This window comes from Botrytis sinoallii (assembly GCF_014898435.1).
Source record: "Botrytis sinoallii strain Bc 23 chromosome Unknown BSIN_003, whole genome shotgun sequence".
In the NCBI taxonomy this organism is placed as follows: Eukaryota; Fungi; Ascomycota; class Leotiomycetes; order Helotiales; family Sclerotiniaceae; genus Botrytis; species Botrytis sinoallii.
Window position 1 is genome coordinate 2,169,076 of NW_024066030.1, and position 22,123 is coordinate 2,191,198.

The window sequence follows — 22,123 nt, forward strand, 5'->3', positions numbered from 1 at the left end:
CGTAGGCTTGATTCAAGAAAACCACAATTCTGGCGTGTCGAGACCAGGTGTTGTTTTAGTGTCTAGAGTCCTTTAGTACACATGCCATCTAATCTTTGTCTTACGAAACGTCTCTTGTAATTGTGCATAGCTCTGGACCGATTCTTTGATGCTGTAAATCTGAAGCTCTATTTTGGGACCATAGGAATATGTTTCAACCTTTCGCTGAACTGCGTGAATCGGCATATTCAAGGAGTTGAGATAATTATACCTTGACGCATAAAGAGCCTGATGTTCAAAGGATGTGTGTAGACGGTGTCTAAAGAGGCAAACTGCGGCGAAAATATGCCCCCTAACGATTAGTATTTGGGTGGTTTCTGCATATAAGGTCGATTCTCATTATCCTGGAGGAGAGCGTGGTGAAATATTCTCAAAGGGTCCGCTAAAGCTGATTGTCTCAACAATAATCAAGTCCTCACAACTGTTAATATGCAACTCCGCCGGCTCTTCTTGCTCTTAAGATAGCTTTTTCCAAAGGGCTGGAAATTAGTCAGATCGTTCGACACCGTGAACAATGGCTTGGAGAGCAAGGTAGACCAACAAAAGTTTTGGCTCTGATGCACATATTGACAAGTTCCTCCAAGCCCCAGGACCATATGATCGTGCGTCTGCTTTTGCCTATAAGGCTGACCTATTAAATCTAGCTTGTCTGTCACTAATCTGAAAGCCCAGAGGTTCAGAAATTGTGGGCGATTTGATAGTCTCGGATCCATGCCACACTAGCGCCGGATCAATATGGGATATTCATAAGATTGTTGCTTCATTTTCTTACTTGAAGCCATCTTTTTGTCCCAGAGCCAAATTAGACCGTACATAATGCTTCTGCCTACATCGTCCATATCAACAGTCTGCAGTCTGCATCGCTTGTAGTTGACCAAAACTATTCTGTCAGGTGGAAGCTGTCACTTGCGCTCTCGCAAGGCAAAATAGTGAAATTGACAAATGAGGTTCCGAGACCTAAAATTTGGAAACGTTCTTTGGAGGATGAAGTTAGTGGATTCCGCAGGGCTCAATGATCGATCCCGCATAACTCATATTGTAAGACATCTAGAAGCAAGTGCATCTATATTGAGATTATACCCGTCAGTTATTTCTTTCCTCCACGGGTAAAGGATTTCGATTGAAAGCATGATAGTATGAACCTGGTCATCAATTTGTGGGTCATCGTATGGATAGCAACAGGTTGGAGGCGATATTTGATTTCCTAGCAACCTTGGCAAGACCTTAGATAATGAGTGTGGTTAAAAGTTAAGATGAATCTGTGTGCTTGAGGTAATAATTGTGAGACATTTCAGTTGCCTGGGTTAATCTGGCAAGGCTCTTCTTTGTGTCTGATATATAGCAAAGATGTTGATTCTCGGAAAGTGCGATAACTCAAATTCCTTAGATCTCGGGTTTACCGTGGTCATCAGAGACCAAAGCCGGCTTGAGCACCATCTTTTGGCTTACACGTCGGCAGTCAAATTATAAGCCGTGAAGAAGTAGCATGACTGAGATGGTTATATCAGGAACCCTTCCCCCCTCCCCCCCCGGTTGTCGATTTAAACACATGATTGTAATTGTAACCATGATAATCCGAGCCACATATGCTAACAAGCTGAAATTGCGTCTTGTAATTTCCGGTGGTGTACTTGTACCACTTTGTTCACATGGCGATGACAACATGGAGTGCAACATCGGCTCGGTGACAAGGTTTCTACCTCAATATGACACCCGAGTTATTCGGTATGTATTGTAACTCGATGTGCCATCCCATCTTAATCCCATCTTGATCCTATGTAGAGTGCGAGGTGAGGCTAAGTGGAAGATCGCAGACTTAATAATGCTCTTGAATTTCGAACAGGACCAGTATGTCAATAGTTCGTAGCACCAAGAAACTCATCTTTCTTTGAATATTAATGACGTTTGGAGCAAGGAGTCTAGGTCGCCTTCGAGAGGCAGTGAGCATATCAATCTGCAAGTTGTGCAGTGCAGTCAATATATGTGGAATGGGACGAATATGGTTCAAAACTTCTCACCACGAAGAATTAGCGACATATCCAATATTTGAGGAGTAGTGATGTTGAATGTACTCATTGACTTTGTTCATACTCTGCTTTGGTTGAGGTTGAGACGTTGTGTTGCATTGGAATACCTGGGTACACGACAAGAATAGCGGAAGCGAACCGGACGCCGCTATCACGACGTAGCCCCCACGAAGAATGAACCCCTTAACTCTTATAATCTAGGGCTATCCAATGGGATAATAGCTGGTCGACGATGATGGTCGATGGGTGACCGCCACAGGATCCACTATTTTCATTACCAGTATGCTATGGTTGGCTCAATCGATAGGAGTACCGTCCCACTAATGCATCTGAGATGATAAATATCATGTTGTGTTCATACTGCATCTGTCTCGGCGGCTTGGAGGCCGGTGAATGAAGACAAACAAGAGGATGACATCAAAGACAAATCAAAAAGGATCCAAAAGATCAGAAGAACATTGGAAGTTGTTGTAAATGAATCAAATTTCAACATGACTCAACATATTTTGAGGATCTTCAAATTAAAAGATCGAAGCATCAAAACACTCTCATAGGTTGAGCAAGAATTGACGATTGAAGAAGATTGGTTGGGTGAAGAGAAAGTGCAGGCAAGATTGAAGGATTGCAGGATGTTTAGATGTTTGGTAGACATTGGACAGAAGATATTGAATGTTGTGGTTATCTTTCATTGGGATCGTGCGGCGGCACCGATAACGCTCCCTGGGTATCTACTAGAGATCTACTAATAACTAGCTATCATATCATACCCACGATACTTGTAGTCAGCTACTTACAGCCAGCAAGTCAGCCAGCGAGCAAGTCAGCTATGATCATCATCAAACATTTCTGCTGACGTTTTGAAAACGTTTTCGAACTTTCCACCAGCATAACATCCAAACACACCACGGATCTCATATTCATACCCTTATCCTCTTTTTTTGTGGAGATTATAACGGTATACGAGTAATACTATTCATTTTCTATCTCCTTAAAACCTACTAGATTCATATTCAGCATTCAATTCTACAATTCTTCAATCCTTCTTCATCTCATCTATCTACGATCACGGTCGACGAGTATATCTTTTCCAGAAACTACAAACATCATCCCCCCCCACCTCTCACCCCACTGTCTGTACCCAGAATTTATAACTTGTTAAGACGTCACCGTTTCGAAAATTGTCCAGAGATATTACAGAATTGCAAAATTACAAACGCCCACCAAAGAACTTTCCGACTATAGAATGAACTCGCCATTGCGAAAGCACCGTACTTCTAGTGTTTCCAGTGAAATCGATCCATTCGCTGCGGCACATGTTTACTACAGCAATGATACAAACCAGAAATCGTTTCGACAATTCCGAACCCGTACATACTCTTCAGTAAGCACAGCACTTCTCTCCTTAACCTTTCAAACACTCATCTAACCTCCTCGCAGAACCAGAGCACCTTCTCCACACCCATCTCAGGATTAGAAAAGCCCAAGAGGAGAGGCAGCCATGGTCAGTTGCCCATATTCTGATTCACAAAGTCTCATTGACTAATATACATATGTGCAGATGATATTGGAGATCATGGACGCAAATTCTTGATACAAGTTGACTCGACACTGGAAGCCCTTCGAAAACAGGAAGACACAGATGATAATCACCAAATTACAATTGAAGATGTAGGGCCAAAGGTAAGATATTGCAGGCATTTTATTCACTCAGATTCTTAACTAACGAATTTTGGGACAGACACTTCCTCTTGGAACCGCTACGTCGAACGGATTTAGAAGATATGATATCCGAGGGACTTATATGCTATCAAATCTTCTACAGGAATTGACTTTGGCGAAAGAAAATGGTAGAGAGCAAATTATCTTGGACGAATCTCGCCTCAATGAGAATCCTGTCAACCGCCTCTCAAGATTGATACAAGGCTCGTTCTGGGATGGCCTGACTCGTAGAATCGATGGCTCGGTGATTGAAATTGCTGGGCGTGATCCCAAGGATTGGACCGATGATCCCCGTCCGCGTATCTACATACCACGGGGTGCACCTGAGCAGCATGCATACTATACCAAAGTGGCAACTGATAGACCCGAAGTGCGTCTAGATGTTTGTTGGCTACCTGAGAAAATTACACCAGAAGTTGTTCGTGATATGAACTCTAGGCCTGGTCTTTTAGCTGTTGCCATGGAGGAAGTTGTTGATCCGTCAACAGGCGAGAAAACTCTTAAGGGTTTACCATTCGTAGTACCAGGTGGTAGATTCAACGAACTTTATGGATGGGATAGTTATATGGAATCACTCGGTTTAATTGTCAACGACAAGGTACACTTAGCCAAGTCGATGGTACAAAACTTCTGCTTTTGCATTGAACATTACGGAAAGATCCTCAATGCCACTAGGTCATACTATTTATGTCGTTCTCAACCACCTTTCTTGACAGATATGGCCCTTCGAGTTTTTGACAAGATCAAGCATGAGCCAGGATCATTGGACTTTCTAAAGACGGCTATTCTTGCCGCCATCAAGGAATACCACAGCGTGTGGACGGCAGAACCAAGATATGACCCTGTCACAGGTCTATCGAGATATCGCCCTGAAGGTCTTGGTGTACCTCCAGAGACTGAAGCATCGCATTTCGAACATTTGTTGGCACCTTATGCTAAGAAGTACAACATGACCTTCAAAGAATTTGTTGATGCTTACAATAATGGAAAAGTTGTGGAAAAGGAATTGGACGATTACTTCCTACATGATCGAGCAGTTCGTGAGTCAGGTCATGACACATCCTACCGTTTGGAAAGGGTTTGCGCAGATCTTGCAACAATCGATCTTAATTCTCTTCTTTATAAATATGAAAAGGATATCGCATATACCATTCGAACATTTTTCAAAGATAAGCTTGAGGTTCCAGCCGAGTTTTGCGTGGGCGATATGACGCCTGGTCAGCTGCAAACTTCTTCAATGTGGGATCGAAGAGCCAGAGGTCGCAAGTTAGCCATTGATAAATACCTCTGGAATAAAGAGAAGGGCATGTACTTTGATTATAACACCCTGAAGCAAGAGCAGTGCACATATGAGAGTGCTACGACCTTCTGGGCGATGTGGGCAGGTGTTGCTTCGCCACAGCAAGCTGCCAGTCTCGTCACTAACGCACTTCCTAAGTTTGAAGCTGCTGGAGGTTTACTGTCTGGAACTGAAGAGTCTCGTGGTGCCGTTGGATTAGACCGACCAAATCGTCAATGGGATTACCCATATGGTTGGGCTCCACAGCAAATGCTAGCTTGGACAGGACTACTACGATACAATTATCAGGAAGAAGCCGAACGACTTGCTTACAAATGGTTGTTCATGATCACAACAGCGTTTGTTGATTTCAATGGTGTAGTGGTTGAAAAATACGATGTGACCAGAGTGATTGATCCTCATAAGGTTGATGCAGAATATGGCAACCAAGGGTCGGATTTCAAGGGAGTTGCTAAAGAAGGGTGAGTGATACCAATGTGTTTGATCAACGGCAAAATTCTAATGATTTCTAGTTTTGGATGGGTTAATGCCAGTTATGTTTACGGACTTCAAATCATCAATGCACATATGCGACGAACCCTAGGAACACTTACTCCTTGGGAGCAATACACTAAGGCCATGAACCTTTGAGTATTCGAAGACAGGCTGTTTAATGCGTTAACGACATTTGCGTTTTTGCTCTATACCCTTTGAGTCCCTCGATAGCATTTAGAAATATTCTCGAGTTCTGGAATTGATGATTGAAAAGAATGGGATGGTGAGGATATGCAGTGAGCATTTGCATTGGGGCGATCGAGACTTTAAAGAAGACATGTGTATGTTAGAAGCAAAATAGCAGACCTGTGCTACCCCGTAGAAATTAATATACCGGCAAAATTGCTGATAGCATTATATATCCATTGATCGTTCATTGATGACCTGATTTCTCTCGGCTTTTCAACGCATCACTTCCTAATATTGACACAATACTCGTAAGGTTACATGGACGAAGGATATATGACTGAAAACATAAATACCTCACCGAATGCCTAGCCTTTAATTCCTAAACCGCATCCTATAGTCGGATTAGAAAAAGCATGATCGGAAATAATCATTTTCTCGGAACAGTACCAAGGCGATAACCGGATCATCCTTTACAAATGAAGGGGTAACTAAGCCGAGGCATCTATTGGACCTGTAAAAAATTGATCCCCTCCTCCGCATTGGACGACCTACCCCTCGGCAGAACTATTAACCCTTGTGAGATCTGGGGTCATCATATCTATTTTGGAATTTTCGAGAGTCTTCACATGTTTACGATAACGTCGAGTTTCGCGTGTGTGGAAACACATGTTAAGTGATAGCTGAGATGTAACTCTCCAAAAGCATGTCTTACATGATTCTTACGTCTGGGCACTGGGCAGTCTGACCGTATGAGGGATGTTTTGATGGTGAGATTGGAGATGGAGATTTGGATGAATGAACATTGATGGTAAATGGTAAAGTAGATGAGTGATGCTATAGTAGGTAAAGCTGCACACGACTCAGAATTGACATCCAAAGACCAGCAAGTATATTCACATTCTCCATCTCAAATCTCAACTACCATCCATCCATCCATGATTCCGCATTCGTCATAACAAAAAGTCAACCGCAAGATGTTACACTAAAACGCATCAGATCTAGAAAGCCAAGCTCACTAAAATGGTACCTCTGTTTTCCCCAGTTTTCGGGAATGTATCCAATCACGGCATTCCTGAAGCTCTCCCTTTGATCCGAACAGCCAACCATATGCTTTGTATATTGATGGCAAAGGATTCCTTGATGGTCCGAGGATACGAACGATTGTGAATGAGTCTTGTCATGGGCTTGCGATGTAGGAAGTTAGTTCGGACCTTGGGCCGGGTAGGTTCCTAGGAGGAGGGGAATATATAGCTATATACCTTGGAACTATCTGCTTCTGTGTTTTCCTTCGATACTGTGTTGACATTGTTTACTTTATAAATCTTGGAATTTGAAAGATTGATTACTAGTCCAATACTCTACATTCCTAAAGATACATAGGATTCTTTACTTCTTACATTCTAACTGAACATCAAGTCTTCGGAGCTTGAAAGAAGTTACTCACGAACGAGGCTTGTTTCCTGTTTTATACACCTTATATCCATATATACACATACAACATGGTTTCTACCAATAGAATGGCCGGTACTTCTGTAGATCCAGAACAAGAAGAGAGAATCTTCTTAGAAGAAGTTGCTGCTGTTAAGCAATGGTGGGCAGATGAGAGATGGAGATATACCAAGAGAGCTTTTACTGCTGAGCAGATTGTGGCAAAGAGGGGAAATTTAAAGATTGAATACCCAAGTAATGCACAATCGAAAAAGCTTTGGAAGATCTTGGAGGGAAGATTCAAGGTATGCATTCCTGATGTATCTCGATGTCGATGACAGATGGATACTAATATCACGAAAAACAGAACAAAGATGCTTCTTATACATATGGTTGCTTGGAACCTACCATGTTGACTCAAATGGCAAAGTTTCTGGATACAGTCTATGTTTCTGGATGGCAATCATCATCCACTGCATCTGCTTCCGATGAACCTGGTCCAGATCTCGCAGATTATCCATATGTAAGTCCACCTCCTTCCTCTCTTGCCTCCAATTCACTAACATATTCTAGACTACAGTACCCAACAAAGTATCACATCTCTTCATGGCCCAACTCTTCCATGACCGTAAACAACGTGAAGAACGAGTAATGACTGCCTCGAAAGCCGATCGAGCCAAGCTCCAAAACGTCGATTATCTTCGTCCCATCATCGCAGATGCTGATACTGGTCATGGTGGTCTCACCGCCGTTATGAAATTAACAAAATTGTTCATAGAGAAGGGAGCTGCGGGTATTCACATTGAGGATCAAGCTCCTGGTACCAAGAAATGTGGACATATGGCTGGAAAGGTCCTCGTTCCTATCAGTGAACATATCAATCGTTTGGTTGCTATCCGTGCTCAGGCTGATATTATGGGTATGTCAAAATCTATACTTTTGTTTGAAAAGATGAAGAATACAAACTAACATACCACGCAGGCTCTGATCTCCTCGCTATTGCCCGTACAGACGCCGAAGCTGCTACTTTAATTACCACAACCATCGATCCCCGAGATCACGCTTACATTCTCGGCTCCACAAACCCCAATCTCCAACCCCTTAACGATCTAATGATAGCTGGTGAGCGTGCCGGAAAAACTGGTGCAGAACTCCAAGCCATTGAAGATACATGGACTGCTCAAGCCGATCTCAAACTCTTCAATGACGCCGTCATCGCCACCATAAAAGCCAACCCCAACACCAAATCCGACGATCTCGTTTCCCGCTTCCTCACCGAAGTCAAGGGCAAAAGCAATTCTGAAGCTAGAGCCCTTGCCAAAACCATCACCGGCATCGACATCCACTGGGATTGGGACGCTCCTCGTACACGAGAAGGCTACTATCGACTCCAAGGCGGATGCGGGTGTGCCATAAATCGCGCTATCGCGTATGCCCCCTACGCCGACGCCATCTGGATGGAATCCAAACTCCCAGACTACAAACAAGCCGAGGAATTCGCGTCGGGCGTGCACGCCGTGTATCCCGACCAGAAACTCGCATACAATCTCTCTCCGTCCTTTAATTGGAAATCGGCCATGCCCAGAGCAGAACAGGAAACATACATTCAGCGACTTTCCAAACTAGGATATTGTTGGCAATTCATCACACTAGCCGGTTTACACACCACGGCGTTGATTAGTCATCGCTTTGCCGAGGCGTATAGTAAACAGGGCATGCGCGCCTATGGGGAGTTGGTGCAAGAACCGGAAATGGATCTGGGTGTGGATGTGGTGAAGCATCAGAAATGGTCCGGAGCGAATTATGCAGATGAGTTGTTGAAGATGGTGACTGGCGGAGTGAGTAGTACGAGCGCGATGGGGAAGGGAGTCACGGAGGATCAGTTTCATTAGGGGAGGAGAGGAGAGGAGAGGAGAGAAGAAAAGAGGAGCAAAGTGAAGTGAAGTAGGCTTTCTTTTTCTTTTTATGGAATAGGATAGGCTAGGATTGTGATTGAATAGTCATTTATATAGGTTTCATAGGATAGGATAGGATACGATACGATGGATCATTCGTTGTCGGAAAATAATGCAGATTTGATAACCTACCTAGGTATATTTGATACATTTGATCCCCCCCCTTTTTTCAAATGTTTCTCACCATGAAAAGTAAGATTACAATAACAGAATATACTATACTTATATACTAGGTACCTATTAATCTATAAGTACCTATTTATATACATAGATAGCCCTTACTAACAACATCTCAAAACTCTCAACTCACTCTCATCTCTTCTCCTCATATTCCATACTTATCGATATGTACTAGAATAATCTGTCAGAGTATTTCAATATATTATCGAAATTTTTAAAATACATAATATTAAAGTTATAAAGTTAGTAGGTATTTATTATAATATTATATTAATATAATATTCTCTCCCGTTGATCAGACGAGATAGCTGTCATAACTTTTTGCTTTTTTTTTGAGGGGGGGGGGGGAGGGGGGATAATTATTAATATCTTAATATTCTATTATCTATTATATGAGAAGGAAAGTTATTGTGACATGATACTATGAAAATACACGTTAATAGGACGGTTATGTACAACGCTACTTTCATATATATACATACTTAAGCTCATTGAATCTCATGACGATTTTCTACTTCGTACACATGGCAATCAACTATCATTCACAACGGGACGACAGACAAATTTAGCAAAGAAAAGATATTAACATCTGATTTACTATGTGCTCTCTACCTAACCCTAGCTACCCTATTCTTATTACGTAGCAACACTGCAATCAATTAATTATCATCCCATCCCATCCCATTCATTCCTTTCCACCACTCAAAAACATTTTCTTGAAATCCGCATTACTTTTTGGTTTTGCATTAGTATCCGAACCCGTATCTGGTGCCGGCACTGGCGCTGGCTTTTTCCCGCCCGAGAATCCCAATCCTCTTTTTTGTCCCAATCCACCCCTTCCCCCACCTGGTCTTCTGATCGGTACACTGGGTTGCATGAAATTACTCGTGCTTGTCCCTGCTCCTGTCCCTGTACTCGCACCCGCTTTCTCCTTTTCCTTCTTACCATTTTGTCCAACCACAATGCGATCACTTTTAACCTCACTCGACTGTGCGAAAAGATCTTTCATTCCTCCTGTTCTCAATCTGCGACCTGGTGCTATCTCGTGATTTTCAAGACCGAGAGATGCTTTACCTGCAGAATTAACATCCTCGAACTCGACGATTGCACCTTGATGGTCTGGACGAAGTACAACTTTGATGATATTTCCAAATGGCTCTGCAATTGCACGGATTCTTGCATCATTCACCGTATCAGGGACATTGAGCAAGGTAATCGTTCGATTGCCACCTTCTGATGGTTGATGTAAAGCATGTTGATTCTTGTGAGGATTGTCAGTAGTAGAAGCAGGAGACATCATAGTATCTCCATCATCGTCTGGAGCTGGAGATGCTGAAGCCCCCTTTTCTCTACTAGTTGCGATAGGTTTGTAGTTTCTTGCTTGCGTCAATTCGACATGAAGAATGGAGGATTTCAGCTTGGTTTTATCCAATTCAAGTGCGGCAGTAGCTTCGTCCTTTTTCTCAAAAACGATGAATCCTGCACCCTTGCTCTCCCCTTTGAATGTTCTCAAGATTCTGACAGATTCAACCTTGCCATACTTTCCAAAGACCTGCTTCAAATCATCCTCTTTCAAGCTCGAATCGAGACTAGTTATGTGTAGCTCTCGACCTTCTGCGGTGGCACCCTCTCGTTGCTTTTTTGCAGCTGGGTCGGAATATTTTGCTACGAGTTTGAATTTGTTTTCTAACAACTTTCCATCGAGCTGAGTGGCTGCCGAAGCAGCTTCAGCTTTACGAAAGGTAATGTAGCAAAATCGACGATGTGTGTTGAATTTGAGACTTGGCCATCGGATACTGAATATTTCACCACAATCCTTGAAAAGGGTATGCATATAATTTTCATCAGCAGTAGGTGGATAATTAGTGACATAAAGAGTCAAACCAGTACCAGACTCTACTTTGATTTGATTCTCACCAAAGAATTTTCCATCACGGAGGAAAGCCGATTGGACGTCGTCATTGGAACGGAATTCGATCAAACAGGTAGAGGAAAGCTTGTCCGCTTCGGTCTTGAGCGTCAAGCTATTGATGTGACCATATTCTTTGAAGTACTGTCTCACTTTGGTTTGGGTGACCTCGTGAGGTAGATTGGTGACTATTACGGTAGTATTCTCGCGATCCCTTGTCAAATGCTGTTGTCGTAAAGCCTCTGCATCAGCTGTCGATTGCTCATTTTTTATCTTCTTGTGGGTATTACTATCAGTGGTATCTTCTGAGGTTGGCTCACGCTTCCTCTTTGAATTTCCAGGAGAATCTTCATCTGTCGCTTCCGGGCTAACGATTTGTTGCTGTTGCTGAGCATATAATTCTGCTTGCTCAATGGCTAACTTTTCCCTGCGCTTGGTAACTAGTTGAAATTGCCTGCGGACTAGATCTTTTGCTCCTAATAAAGTATGTGCATCTTCATAATTATTGCAATGTGAAATGTAAAGTTCCATGATCGCTTCCGGCCAGTCTAGATCTTTCGTACGTAAAGCTCGAGACAAGACCATAGAGGGTAAGTTGGATGATTTATTAAGATATCGGACTGTCATTTCCCATGAGTAATACTGTTGCCAAAAAACATAACTTTTCTGATGAGTATTCACGAGTCTTTTCCAAAACTCACGAGCTTCCTCAATTGATCCTTTCTGAGTGAGGTACTGAATCATTATCCTTTCGATTTTGAACGAAGGATCCGTGTATTCTCTTTTGTAGAGCCTTCGACCCCAGTCTTGAACGGCCTCGAGTGAACCAGGCAGACCGGCGTCTGCCACATCAAAAGCTTCGTCTTCTAAAGGTTTATCGATCGTATTACGCCTGAGATAGCCACACCAAGCTGTGTAGACCTCAATCACTTCGTCCATTGTCCCGTCACGATCCAATACGCCAGTACTCGTCGCAGCATGCTTTATATCTTCAATCGAAGAAAAATCCAAGTTTTGCGTTTCAGCAAGAAGGATGTAGCGCGCCCATAAGCTTCCCGACCAAGGGCAATGTGCGGTAGCTCGCTGAACAATGTAAAGGGGGCTGCCTAACTGCGCATCTGGATTTACAACGTAGCTCTGTTGAACGAAAGCAATGTAATCTTCCCAAGTTCCAGGATCCCGGCCCAAAATTGTGGAAGCTAATGCGCGCTCGTAGAGGGCAATTGCGAGAATTTGCGGGCTCTGTGGTAAACCTTTTTTGGGCTTTGTCACTGTTTGAAAAGTCTCCCATTCCAGATATTCCTTCATTACAGATGCTATGTGTTCTTTATCACCAGCCGTAACAGCTTGCTGAAGCTTGAGCTCGTGCTGTTCACGTTGCTCATACAAATATCTTGCAGTGCTACCCATCTGTGTAACTTGCACCATCGTCGATTCATAAGAGGGCTCGTCATACTTCGTGAGAAACGTCGAGAACATTTGAGAAGTCTCGTCCCATTTAGCATGTGGTATTTGTAGGCGATCGAAGAATATTTTGCGGACGCGCTCTACTTGCTCACGAGTAGGAGACTTCGCAAGCAATTCCAGTTCAATAGTTATCCACCTATTCCATAGCTCATGGCTGTCGTTCAAACGAAATTGCGTAGCTGCGGTGCCTTCCTGCCAAAGATCCTGCGCTGTTTGTAACGAGAATAGTTCCTGTCCGGCGAGTCGCTCATCTTCTGGCCATCCTGCATCTGGATCCCGACAATCTGTGTATAATGACAAGACCCAGTCGCATCTTGCTAACCAAAGCGGGTTGCTCCAAGGTTCTGCGCTTATTGCGCGATCGTATAATTCGACAACTTTGATGCGCTGCTCCAGATCTCTCGCGTTTCTGCTAGCCTCATCTACGAGTGCTAACCACTCCTCTTCACCAACAGGTGATTGTTCCATTGTAAACAAAGTTTTCTCCAACTACTTCACTTTGGAAATCTCGTATCAATATCGGGAGGAAGCCCAAGAAGCATTTCGAGAATCTTCTTGAGATTTTGTTGTTGGAAGGTGATCAATAAATAGGGTTGTGTATTGACAACAAAAGTAGGCGTTGATCCTGTGAAGTACGATCCATCTCGAACATTTCAATCCCACCGGACCTTTGCCGCCGCTTAATAATTTCGGAATACGACAGCGGGACATGAGATCGCCATTTACATTCAACGTTCCGAATGAATAACAGAAAATTCATGTAATTAAATTGATCAAACCTCCAATCATTTGGAAGGTCTACCTGTAAATTAATTGAAACTTGGAAAGTTTCTGACCGAGATAGCTCTTATAAGCATGAACCAAAAAAATCTTGAATCCTGACTGTAGCGTGATTCTTAAAGCAGCCACATAAATTTGGCAAACTAAGAACTTCAATTATTTTGATATGACGCCCGAGCCATTGACAAGCAACACCACCCAGTCCACACTATGAGTTTGAATCTTCCTTCGCGGCGCCTGCTAAGGTCTAGTAAGTATATGGCTATGTATATATATGATCAATGCTGATCAGCCCACAGCTGCACCTCTTACAACATCCCATCCACCCATCGCCTTCCTTATCCCATTATACACCAATCAACGAAGATCACTATGGGACAATTTCTCAAAGCGTCTTGACAGTGCAAGGAGGATGTTCTCGCCGGATAAAGCCCCTAAGAATCCTTTGACAGAAGAATACCTCAAGAAAAAATCTGATGCGCAACGACAACAGGCCGAGCGGGGAGATCTCGCAAAATCGTCCATCTTTGAAGATGAAGATTCAAGAGGTAAAGGAGACGAGGAAAACCAAGTCATACCCAGAAACCCTGAAATAATGGCCAGAGCGCTCGATCCAAACCCCAATGCTACACTTCGATGGAAAAGGAAGATGGTCATCCAGGATGTTAAAAAACGAGGACGTTTGACGAAGGAACAAACATTGAAGAGAACGGAAAGGGTGTTGTTGTCCAAGAGTCATGATTTCAAGACTTCAGTGAAGAAATTGGTTCCTTTGGCCAAGCAAATTGCGGGCAAGACAGTGGAAGATGCGATCATTCAGATGAGATTCTCGAAGAAGAAGGTTGCCAAGGATGTCAAAGAACATCTAGAGCATGCGAGGAACGAGGCCATCTTAAAGAGGGGCATGGGATTAGGAAAGGTTGAAAGAAAATCTACTGAAAATTTCAAGACGCGATACATCGTCACAAAGGATGGAAAGAGGGTCAAAGTGGAGGATCCAACTACATTATATGTTGATGAAGCTTGGTGTGGAAAAGGAGATTGGACTAGAAGTTATGATTTCAGAGCGAGAGGAAATGTTAACATTATGAAGAACAGGACAACGAGTAAGTTGAGCATCATTTGTAGAAGTATTGTCAGGGCTAACATATTTTAGGTATTTCACTCGTGTTGAAGGAAGAGAAAACTCGTATTAGACTGCATGAAGAACGAGAGGAGAAGCTAAAGAACAAGAAGGTCTGGGTTCAATTACCAAATAGACCTGTGACTGCCCAACGACAGTACTATTCATGGTAATTTTGATGTATAAATCACACCGAGCTGTATTATATAAGATTATCAAAGATCTCTTGAAAATGCCATTGAAGTACTGAATAAAGATTACTAGTGATCAGAGAATTTGGCGGTAGCGCCATCAGATTATAAATACAGTTTTACAACAACGCATTTTCGTTCATTCATATGCTCGTGAATATCATTGAATTTGAGCCCCGTCTCATGCTTAAGCACTGGAGAGCAACTGTTCTTCTTCACCTCCGGGACTATTCGCAGCACTCCTAATCTTTCTCTCACTGTATCTCGTTCTCCACCCTTCCCAAGCATTCCATAACCTAGAAGATTGATTGAACCCATGACACAGCATACCAGCTAAAAACCCAACCCCGTCATTCTTGAACGCGAGCAGAAACCCAATGGTCATGAACATTACTGTCCACCTTTCCTTCCTTTCCTCGTCTGAAAGTTGTCTATGGCGTTTTATCGTTTGTGGTTGAGCAGAATCTGATCCAACACTCGATTCTGATATATCCCACAGGTCTCGAGCTCCGTAATTAAGACTTTCTCCTACCTTTGCCAATTCTAGACCAGCTGCTACGACCATGATTCCAAGCAAACTCTTTGGATATTGTCTTAGTAGGCCCACAAGCGTCTCACCGAAAAACAATCCCAAGATCATCTTAAAGGCACCAAGGATGATTATACTTGCACCACTTCTGGCTCCGAATCTATACTGGGCAGCGAGTCCTCCTGAACCATGGCAAACAGGCATAGCACCAAACCAGCCACCAATTAGATTCATTAGTGCGACACTGACACCAATCGAAGTAACGCCTGGGGCTGGAATGTTTGGCAAGAGATCAGATGCCAAAAAATTGACAGCAATAATGGAGTTCAAGGTTGTGAGGGGAATTTGTCCTAGCCCAGCGTCGAGCGCCCCGACTTTGAACGAAGTTGCGGACGGAACATATATTTGAGGGTGCCATAATCTAAATGAAGGTAGGTAACTAAATCCCGTGATATACAATGATAACACAAGTCCAAGAACGAAAATACCTAGAGCATATGGCAGTTTTGGAAGCCTCTGCGTAATTAGCAAAGCGATGAAGGCGAAAAGTGCCCATATCAAGTTGTCGGCAGCATTTGGAGTCGTCCAACCCAAAGGTTGAAGAAGACTTGAGCCAGCGGATAAGATCAGAGACAAGCCGGCTCCCACTTGAATACCTGAAAACATACTTAATACAGAAACTTTATTGAATTAGACATTGCTTCGGCAAAAAGACTTGCCTTTGACGACGGGTGTAGGTATCATACGTGTGAACCATCGAAGAAGTCCTGTAGCGCTTAAGATTAACACCACGCCGGCTACAGTATAACCAGCAGAAGCCGTTTCTTCAATCGAAAAGTTCCTTGAGATGGCTACAGCAGCAATAGCCTAGAGAATGGTTAGCTAGGAATATGGCTAGTTACAAGAGAAATTACCTTCATAGGCTGTACTGGTAGAGGTATACCAAAAGCAACACCTGTCAATATATTCCACATGCCTGAGAAAAATAGAGTTGTTGAGAGAGATATTGAATTATTAATCGCCAAAGCAATCATCAGTGGTAATAGAGTTCCTAGATCACCAAAGGCACCTGAAATCTCCGCTAAAGGAGAATCTCTTAGCGCGGCCACATTGTTCTGAGATCTAGCTCTCAACCGCTGGAGATATGTAGTTGTCATATTTTGTTGTAGGTCAATATCAAATCAGATATATGGGATGCAGACTTGCAGTGAGGGGGAAATTGATGGCTTCGTGATGCCTTTATGTTGATTCTCTTTCAGTATTTCATCTAGAAATACAACTACCCCGTATATATGGCAGGTGTCAAACAAATCTTTGTCAAACAAGAAAAAAGGGAAAACCAAATCAATATATAAAAACTGGAGACAGTTCACGATATCTTCGATATCTCGGGCTTACGAATTTCTACATGGTCATGAGGAACTGATCTGATCGGAATTAGAAGTGACAAGTCGGATCCATCATCCATCCATCATACGTGGGGCAGGTGCGGTTATCAAGGTGGCTCGAGGGTGCCCAGGTGGGTCGTGATTTTTCAGCCACACTTCCACGCGCACTTAAACTTTATGCTTGCTAGTCGCGTACACGTCTTTTTGGAACGCGTTTCTAATATCATAGCACAAAACTCTCCAACTCTTAAACACTTCTTCTCCTTGCACTTACGTTTAACTATTATACAACTACAAACAATGATTCGATGATTCTTATTTTATGATTACGCTCAACCTTACATACGATTGTGTTAATTTTTCTCAGTCATAAATATATTATAATTAATTACAATGGCTTCATCACGAGAATCTTCGCCTGGAGCGTCTACTTCTCCAATGGAGTTGACACCCAAATCAAAAATCAGAGCTGTTTTGGCGGCTGCAGGAATAAGTGACTCTGATGAGGAGAGTGTCTCTGGAAATGCAAGGAAAAGAATCGCCTCACGAAAGCCAAAGTCGGATATATTCAATGCAAACTCTCAGTCAACGGCACTGGGCAGAACGAAAGGTTCAATCGATGTCGGGAGCCAGTCCTCTTCAGACGAAGAAGAAATAGCAAGGCCAAGGGGTCGAATGGCTGCGCGTATGCAAGCTGCATTGGACGGATCAGACGACGATCAGCTCATGGCGAATAATCCGAGGGAAAGAGTCAGGAGGCTCATGAAGAACAAACCAAGGCCGGAGTCACCGAAAATAGTAGATGATGAAAGTCATGCCGATGAAAGTGATATACCAGTGGTTTTGCGGAGACGTAAGACAGGAAGTTCACCTCGCCAGACCCCCGTCAAGTCAACCCCTCGACAAGAATCCGCTTCTCCTGGACTTTTCGTTACACCCAGTGCTGGCAGATCGGCCACGCCGCAGGCCGATAATTCCGATCCAGATGACCTTCAACTGGACTCGATATCAAAATCAAACAAGACTTTCCAGGATCTGGTTGCCAGGAAACGCCAAGAACGTTACGCAAGAGAGGCGGAGGATAGAAAGAAGAAGGCTGCGAAAGCTGAAGAAAGGAGACGACAGGCCGCATTGATTGAAGACGACAATCAGATTGACAGCGAGGATGAAGGAGGACAACGACTTACACAGCAAAATCGTCCTACTCGAAAGGCGAGCAAGAGAGCTATCGAGGAGATGCACAGAGAGACTCAGCGATTGTCGAGGAATATGCAATTGGCTCACAAAGCTAAAAACAAGAAGAAGATCACGAAACAGAGCTTGTTTGCCAGGTTTGGTTACAGACAAACTGAGGAGACTAATACTGTTTCTTCTGACCCCGCAAGACCCGCAAGTTCAAGTCCTCCGCCCGCACCTCAATCAGACATTGAGATGCAAGAAACGCCGCCCACATCTCCACCAGATGATATGGACACTAATGATAAACAAGAGCCCGCCTTAACTTCTCTGGTAACAAGCACAGCCATGGATGTGGTAGATGAAGAGGACTTGCCTACTCTCGAGGAAGCTCTGAAATCGTCACCACCTTCCAGGAGAGACAAGGGCAAAGGAAAGGCTGTCGATGCAGATATGACCGAAGGTTTATCTGAGAAGAAGCCTGTCTTCAAGCAGCGACCAATTCAGATACGGCCAGCGAAAGTCAGTACTGGTGACTTGGAGCTTGATTCGGATAGTGATCTCGAGATTGTGAAACCAAAGAAATCTGCTCGCAATGCAAAATTAGATGCGATATTCAAGCGAATTCCGGAAAAACAAGCCAAGGAACCTCATTCGATGATGGCTTTGCGAATGCTTGCACACCTCGGATCGCCTGGAAAGCAAAATTCCGGAAGAAATCAAAAGCCATCGATTACAGCCCAAGATCTACAAATAAGTCTTCAATTGAAGGCAAGGCAACAAGCACACCGAGAAAGAGAGGAGCGACTCCAGGCCCTTAGAGATCGAGGAATCATTGTACAGACTGCCGAGGAGCGAGAAAAGGAAATGGCAGAGGTTGATGACTTACTCGCTAAGGCTCGCCGTGAAGGAGAAGAGATACAGGCAAGGGAAAAGGCAGCTGCTAAGAGAGAGCGAAAAGCCAATGGTGAAGTAGACCCATTGGACGACAGCAGCGACGATGAAGATTGGCAAGAGACGAAAGAAATACCAGAAGAGGAAGAGGTTTCCGGCTCAGAAGACAACGAGCATGAGGACTCCGAGAATGAAGAAAGTGGTGAAGACGAGGATGAGGATGAGGAAATTGAGGAAGAAGAGGCAACTGACAACCCCGTACCAAATCCCTTATTCGACAATGAGGCAGAGGAAGATGGAGAATCTGAAATTGATCTTTCTATTCCAGAAGATCCACTTAACCCCATGGATGCCGAGGACGAAGAAGAAACTTTACCTGTCCATCGGCGGTCCAAAAAATCGAGAGTCACGAACATTATCTCCGATGACGAGGAAGAAGAGGATCTTCTCACAAAGACACCCAAAGCTCCCAGAACTCTATCTTTGTCGCAGCCGCGAACAGACTCACCGGTAATTCCAACTTCAGTTCTTCGTTCAGCAACCAAAACATTCATACCTGGTTTACCCATAACGGGCCCCGCTGGACTCGGTCTTACACAGATATTCCAGGGTACAATGGATGATAGTCAAGATATATTTGAATCATCAAATCCAGAGTCACAAGCCTCAAACGTAAAGGAACACTCCATGGATTTCCTTCGCCGAAGAGCTATGCCTGAGCTGCCCGATTTTATTCCCACCATGATTGACGAAGAAACACAAGACATGGTAATGGATAGTCAAACACAAATACCAGAATCACAACCAGCAGACAATGAAACCCAGGGAATCCAGGTTTCATTCTCACAATCGCAAATCCATGATTTCGAAAGTTTGGTCGAGAACCCGTTATCGACTCAAGCCTCCGAATTTCCCAATACACAGGACGAAGGATTCTCGATGATAACACCCATTAAATCTCGATTTATGGATCCACCTTCGACCGCAGGCACATTTAAGATGGGATCACAATCTACTGAAATGATTGGTGATGATATTCAAGAAACGCCTATTGTGAAGAGGAAAGGAAAGCTTCGCAGAAGGGCCAGAGCTATCTCTCTGTCCGATGAGGATGAATCATTGGATGCTACCCGAAAGGATAACAATCAAAATGATGACTTTGAAATTACCGCTGACGCTTTTGATGTCATGCGTAAAGCCGCCAAAAGGAAGCCGAAGGTTGTTGAAGAATTTGATAAGAAAAAGAGTAATGCTAAGAACATGGTCAATGAACAAGCCGAGGAATCAGAAGACGAGTATGCTGGTTTGGGTGGTGTCAGTGACGATGAAAGTGGAGGGGAAGAGGATGCATTTGTCAAAGAAATGATAGATGATGAAAAGAAAGACATCGACGAGAGCGAACTTGCCAAATTCTATGCGTAAGCTGTTTAGATTCCAACACATGTATTATTGCTAACCATTTTAGTGACCGCGAGAGAGCAAGTGACGAGAAGCAAATAGAGAAGCTTTACAACGATATCTCCAAGGGCATGCTTCGGCGCAAACGAGGTGCCGATTATGATCTTTCGGACTCAGATGATGGTGGAGAGGCACGCCAACGTCGAAAACGCGCAGCAGAAGCCAAGATGCGTAAAGCTTTACTTGCAGACGAAAAGATTGGAAAGATTGCACAGAATCCCAAAAAAGAGGCTTTCCTTCGTGCAATCGAGGATAGAGGAAGTGAAGATGAGATGGGATTTCTAGATAACTTCCAAGAAAAAGACGATACTTCTGACTCACAATCTCAAAGCCAAAACGACGAATCTCGGCAATCTGCACCAAACCAGGCTGGAGAAGTCATGGGCCCTCCGTCAAAACGTAAGCATTCCGATAGCACTGGTTATGTTCGACCACCACCACACTTGAGACGTACAGGGAAGAAGCCCTCGAATCTATCAGAGGTTCGAGAATCACTGTCAAGTCTTATTGAAGATCCTCATGCTATGGTTACTTCAAAAATTCTCGAGTCTGATTCAGAAGATGATCTGGAAATTGAAGGAGGTCCAGAACAAGGGACTCAAAAGAATCGTGATCCTTTCGCCATACGCAGAACTGGAACTTCCATCATCGACAGAATACAACTGAAGCGTGAATCTTCGAGCAATGTTGCTGCCAACAATGAACGTCTAGCATTCGCAGCACCTTCATCGCAACCAGGTCACAGGGTAGTACCTCTATTGAGAAAAGCCACGACAAATAGCAGTATTTTATCTGGGACATCAAGCACTGGTGTAAGTATTGGTATGTCAGCAACAGAGCGGATGGCTGGTGGGAAGGACGAAGGATCAGGCATCAGGAGAGGAGGAGGCAAGCATAGTGGAGTGAACTCTTTTGTTAGGGAAAGTGAACGGAAAGCTGTGATGGAGAAGAAGGAGAAGAGAAGAGAACAAAAGAAATTTAAGGGAGTGGAAAGTAGGCGCAAGGCCGTTGGTGGTTTGTTTGGAAAAGGTACATTCGAATGAGGGTATCCTGCATTGGGTCAGACTGGATTGTCTATTTCTGGATCAGCATTAGGCGTTTCTGGTGAAAACAAATCGGCAGGAGCCATAGGACTTTTGAGATTCGATGTTGAATTATTCATGATGTTAATGCCAAGATTTCATATCCTGATCTGTTCTGCCATGTGATATTGTAGATTGCTGCGCCCCCACGAATTTTATTTGTTGGAGGAACAAGCAAGCTTCAAACTGTAGTTTGCAATACTATACTTACATCAAAGTTCATAATGAGCCATCACACAGCATGAGAGTCGTTTGAGGGCGGTGTTGCAATAAAGAATAATGTGCAAATCGAACCAGAATAATGGACATAATTTCATGTCATATATCAGCCCATATATACCAGTTATTCGCGTCAACCTTCGACAATATAACTCAATCATCTCCTTTGCATCACAGCCCATTGTATCCTTCCAAGATCATCCCAACAAACAACTGCAAGCCCGAGCACGCGATCAAATGCCACAAGAACTAAGTGATACAATTTCATACAAATCATTCTTCATCTGGTTCACCGTCCATGATAATATCTCATCCCAAATAATAATAGAATTAGCATAAAGTTACCACATAGAAATTCCCAAGACGTACACACTTCCCCTGCATACGAAGTACATACCATAATGAAGTGGATTTTCCTTCCAATCTTATCTTCTCAAACCCACAATAAGTGACCGGATAATAATGTGTAACATGGACGCGTCTGGATTTTCTTGCGCATCCGATTGCTGGAATGAGAAACCAAGTTGCGGCCGGCTGAAGTGGGCTGAGAGTAAGGAACGTGGGACTCGGTGGAAGAGCCGGAGTGGAGGAAAAGA

General features: G+C 43.5%; 6 protein-coding genes across 6 annotated transcripts; 4 read left to right on the forward strand and 2 right to left on the reverse strand.

The window, feature by feature from the left end:
• Positions 1-3,309: 3,309 nt before the first annotated feature.
• On the forward strand, positions 3,310-5,715 carry EAF02_002332 (uncharacterized protein; the record flags this gene model as incomplete). The annotated part of the gene is made up of 5 exons (XM_038898380.1): positions 3,310-3,447; positions 3,504-3,567; positions 3,625-3,746; positions 3,805-5,546; positions 5,598-5,715. The coding sequence occupies 5 exons, from the start codon at positions 3,310-3,312 to the stop codon at positions 5,713-5,715; spliced, it is 2,184 nt and encodes a 727-aa protein (XP_038762072.1).
• Positions 5,716-7,044: 1,329 nt separating this feature from the next.
• On the forward strand, positions 7,045-9,292 carry EAF02_002333 (uncharacterized protein). The gene is made up of 4 exons (XM_038898381.1): positions 7,045-7,481; positions 7,544-7,699; positions 7,750-8,095; positions 8,158-9,292. Exons 1-4 carry the CDS (start codon positions 7,248-7,250, stop codon positions 9,066-9,068), a joined length of 1,647 nt encoding a protein of 548 aa, XP_038762073.1. The 5' UTR covers positions 7,045-7,247; the 3' UTR covers positions 9,069-9,292.
• Positions 9,293-9,996: 704 nt separating this feature from the next.
• EAF02_002334 (uncharacterized protein) lies at positions 9,997-13,155 on the reverse strand (the record flags this gene model as incomplete). Its single annotated transcript, XM_038898382.1, has 1 exon — positions 9,997-13,155. One exon carries the CDS (start codon positions 13,153-13,155, stop codon positions 9,997-9,999), a length of 3,159 nt encoding a protein of 1,052 aa, XP_038762074.1.
• A 467-nt stretch (positions 13,156-13,622) lies between these two features.
• Positions 13,623-14,914, forward strand: EAF02_002335 (uncharacterized protein). The gene is made up of 3 exons (XM_038898383.1): positions 13,623-13,717; positions 13,767-14,573; positions 14,624-14,914. The coding sequence occupies exons 1-3, from the start codon at positions 13,678-13,680 to the stop codon at positions 14,761-14,763; spliced, it is 987 nt and encodes a 328-aa protein (XP_038762075.1). The 5' UTR covers positions 13,623-13,677; the 3' UTR covers positions 14,764-14,914.
• A 54-nt stretch (positions 14,915-14,968) lies between these two features.
• On the reverse strand, positions 14,969-16,467 carry EAF02_002336 (uncharacterized protein; the record flags this gene model as incomplete). Its single annotated transcript, XM_038898384.1, has 3 exons — positions 14,969-15,966; positions 16,030-16,177; positions 16,225-16,467. The coding sequence occupies 3 exons, from the start codon at positions 16,465-16,467 to the stop codon at positions 14,969-14,971; spliced, it is 1,389 nt and encodes a 462-aa protein (XP_038762076.1).
• Positions 16,468-17,091: 624 nt separating this feature from the next.
• Positions 17,092-21,269, forward strand: EAF02_002337 (uncharacterized protein; the record flags this gene model as incomplete). Its single annotated transcript, XM_038898385.1, has 2 exons — positions 17,092-20,186; positions 20,234-21,269. 2 exons carry the CDS (start codon positions 17,092-17,094, stop codon positions 21,267-21,269), a joined length of 4,131 nt encoding a protein of 1,376 aa, XP_038762077.1.
• Positions 21,270-22,123: the final 854 nt, after the last annotated feature.

Coding starts and splice junctions, on each gene's coding strand:
- EAF02_002335 (XM_038898383.1), top strand. CDS start 13,678: ATGAGTTTGAATCTTCCTTCGCGGCGCCTGCTAAGGTCTA. Junction 13,718..13,766: donor GCGGCGCCTGCTAAGGTCTA/GTAAGTATATGG, acceptor ATCAGCCCACAG/CTGCACCTCTTACAACATCC. Junction 14,574..14,623: donor TATGAAGAACAGGACAACGA/GTAAGTTGAGCA, acceptor AACATATTTTAG/GTATTTCACTCGTGTTGAAG.
- EAF02_002333 (XM_038898381.1), top strand. CDS start 7,248: ATGGTTTCTACCAATAGAATGGCCGGTACTTCTGTAGATCCAGAACAA. Junction 7,700..7,749: donor ATCTCGCAGATTATCCATAT/GTAAGTCCACCT, acceptor AACATATTCTAG/ACTACAGTACCCAACAAAGT. Junction 8,096..8,157: donor TGCTCAGGCTGATATTATGG/GTATGTCAAAAT, acceptor CATACCACGCAG/GCTCTGATCTCCTCGCTATT.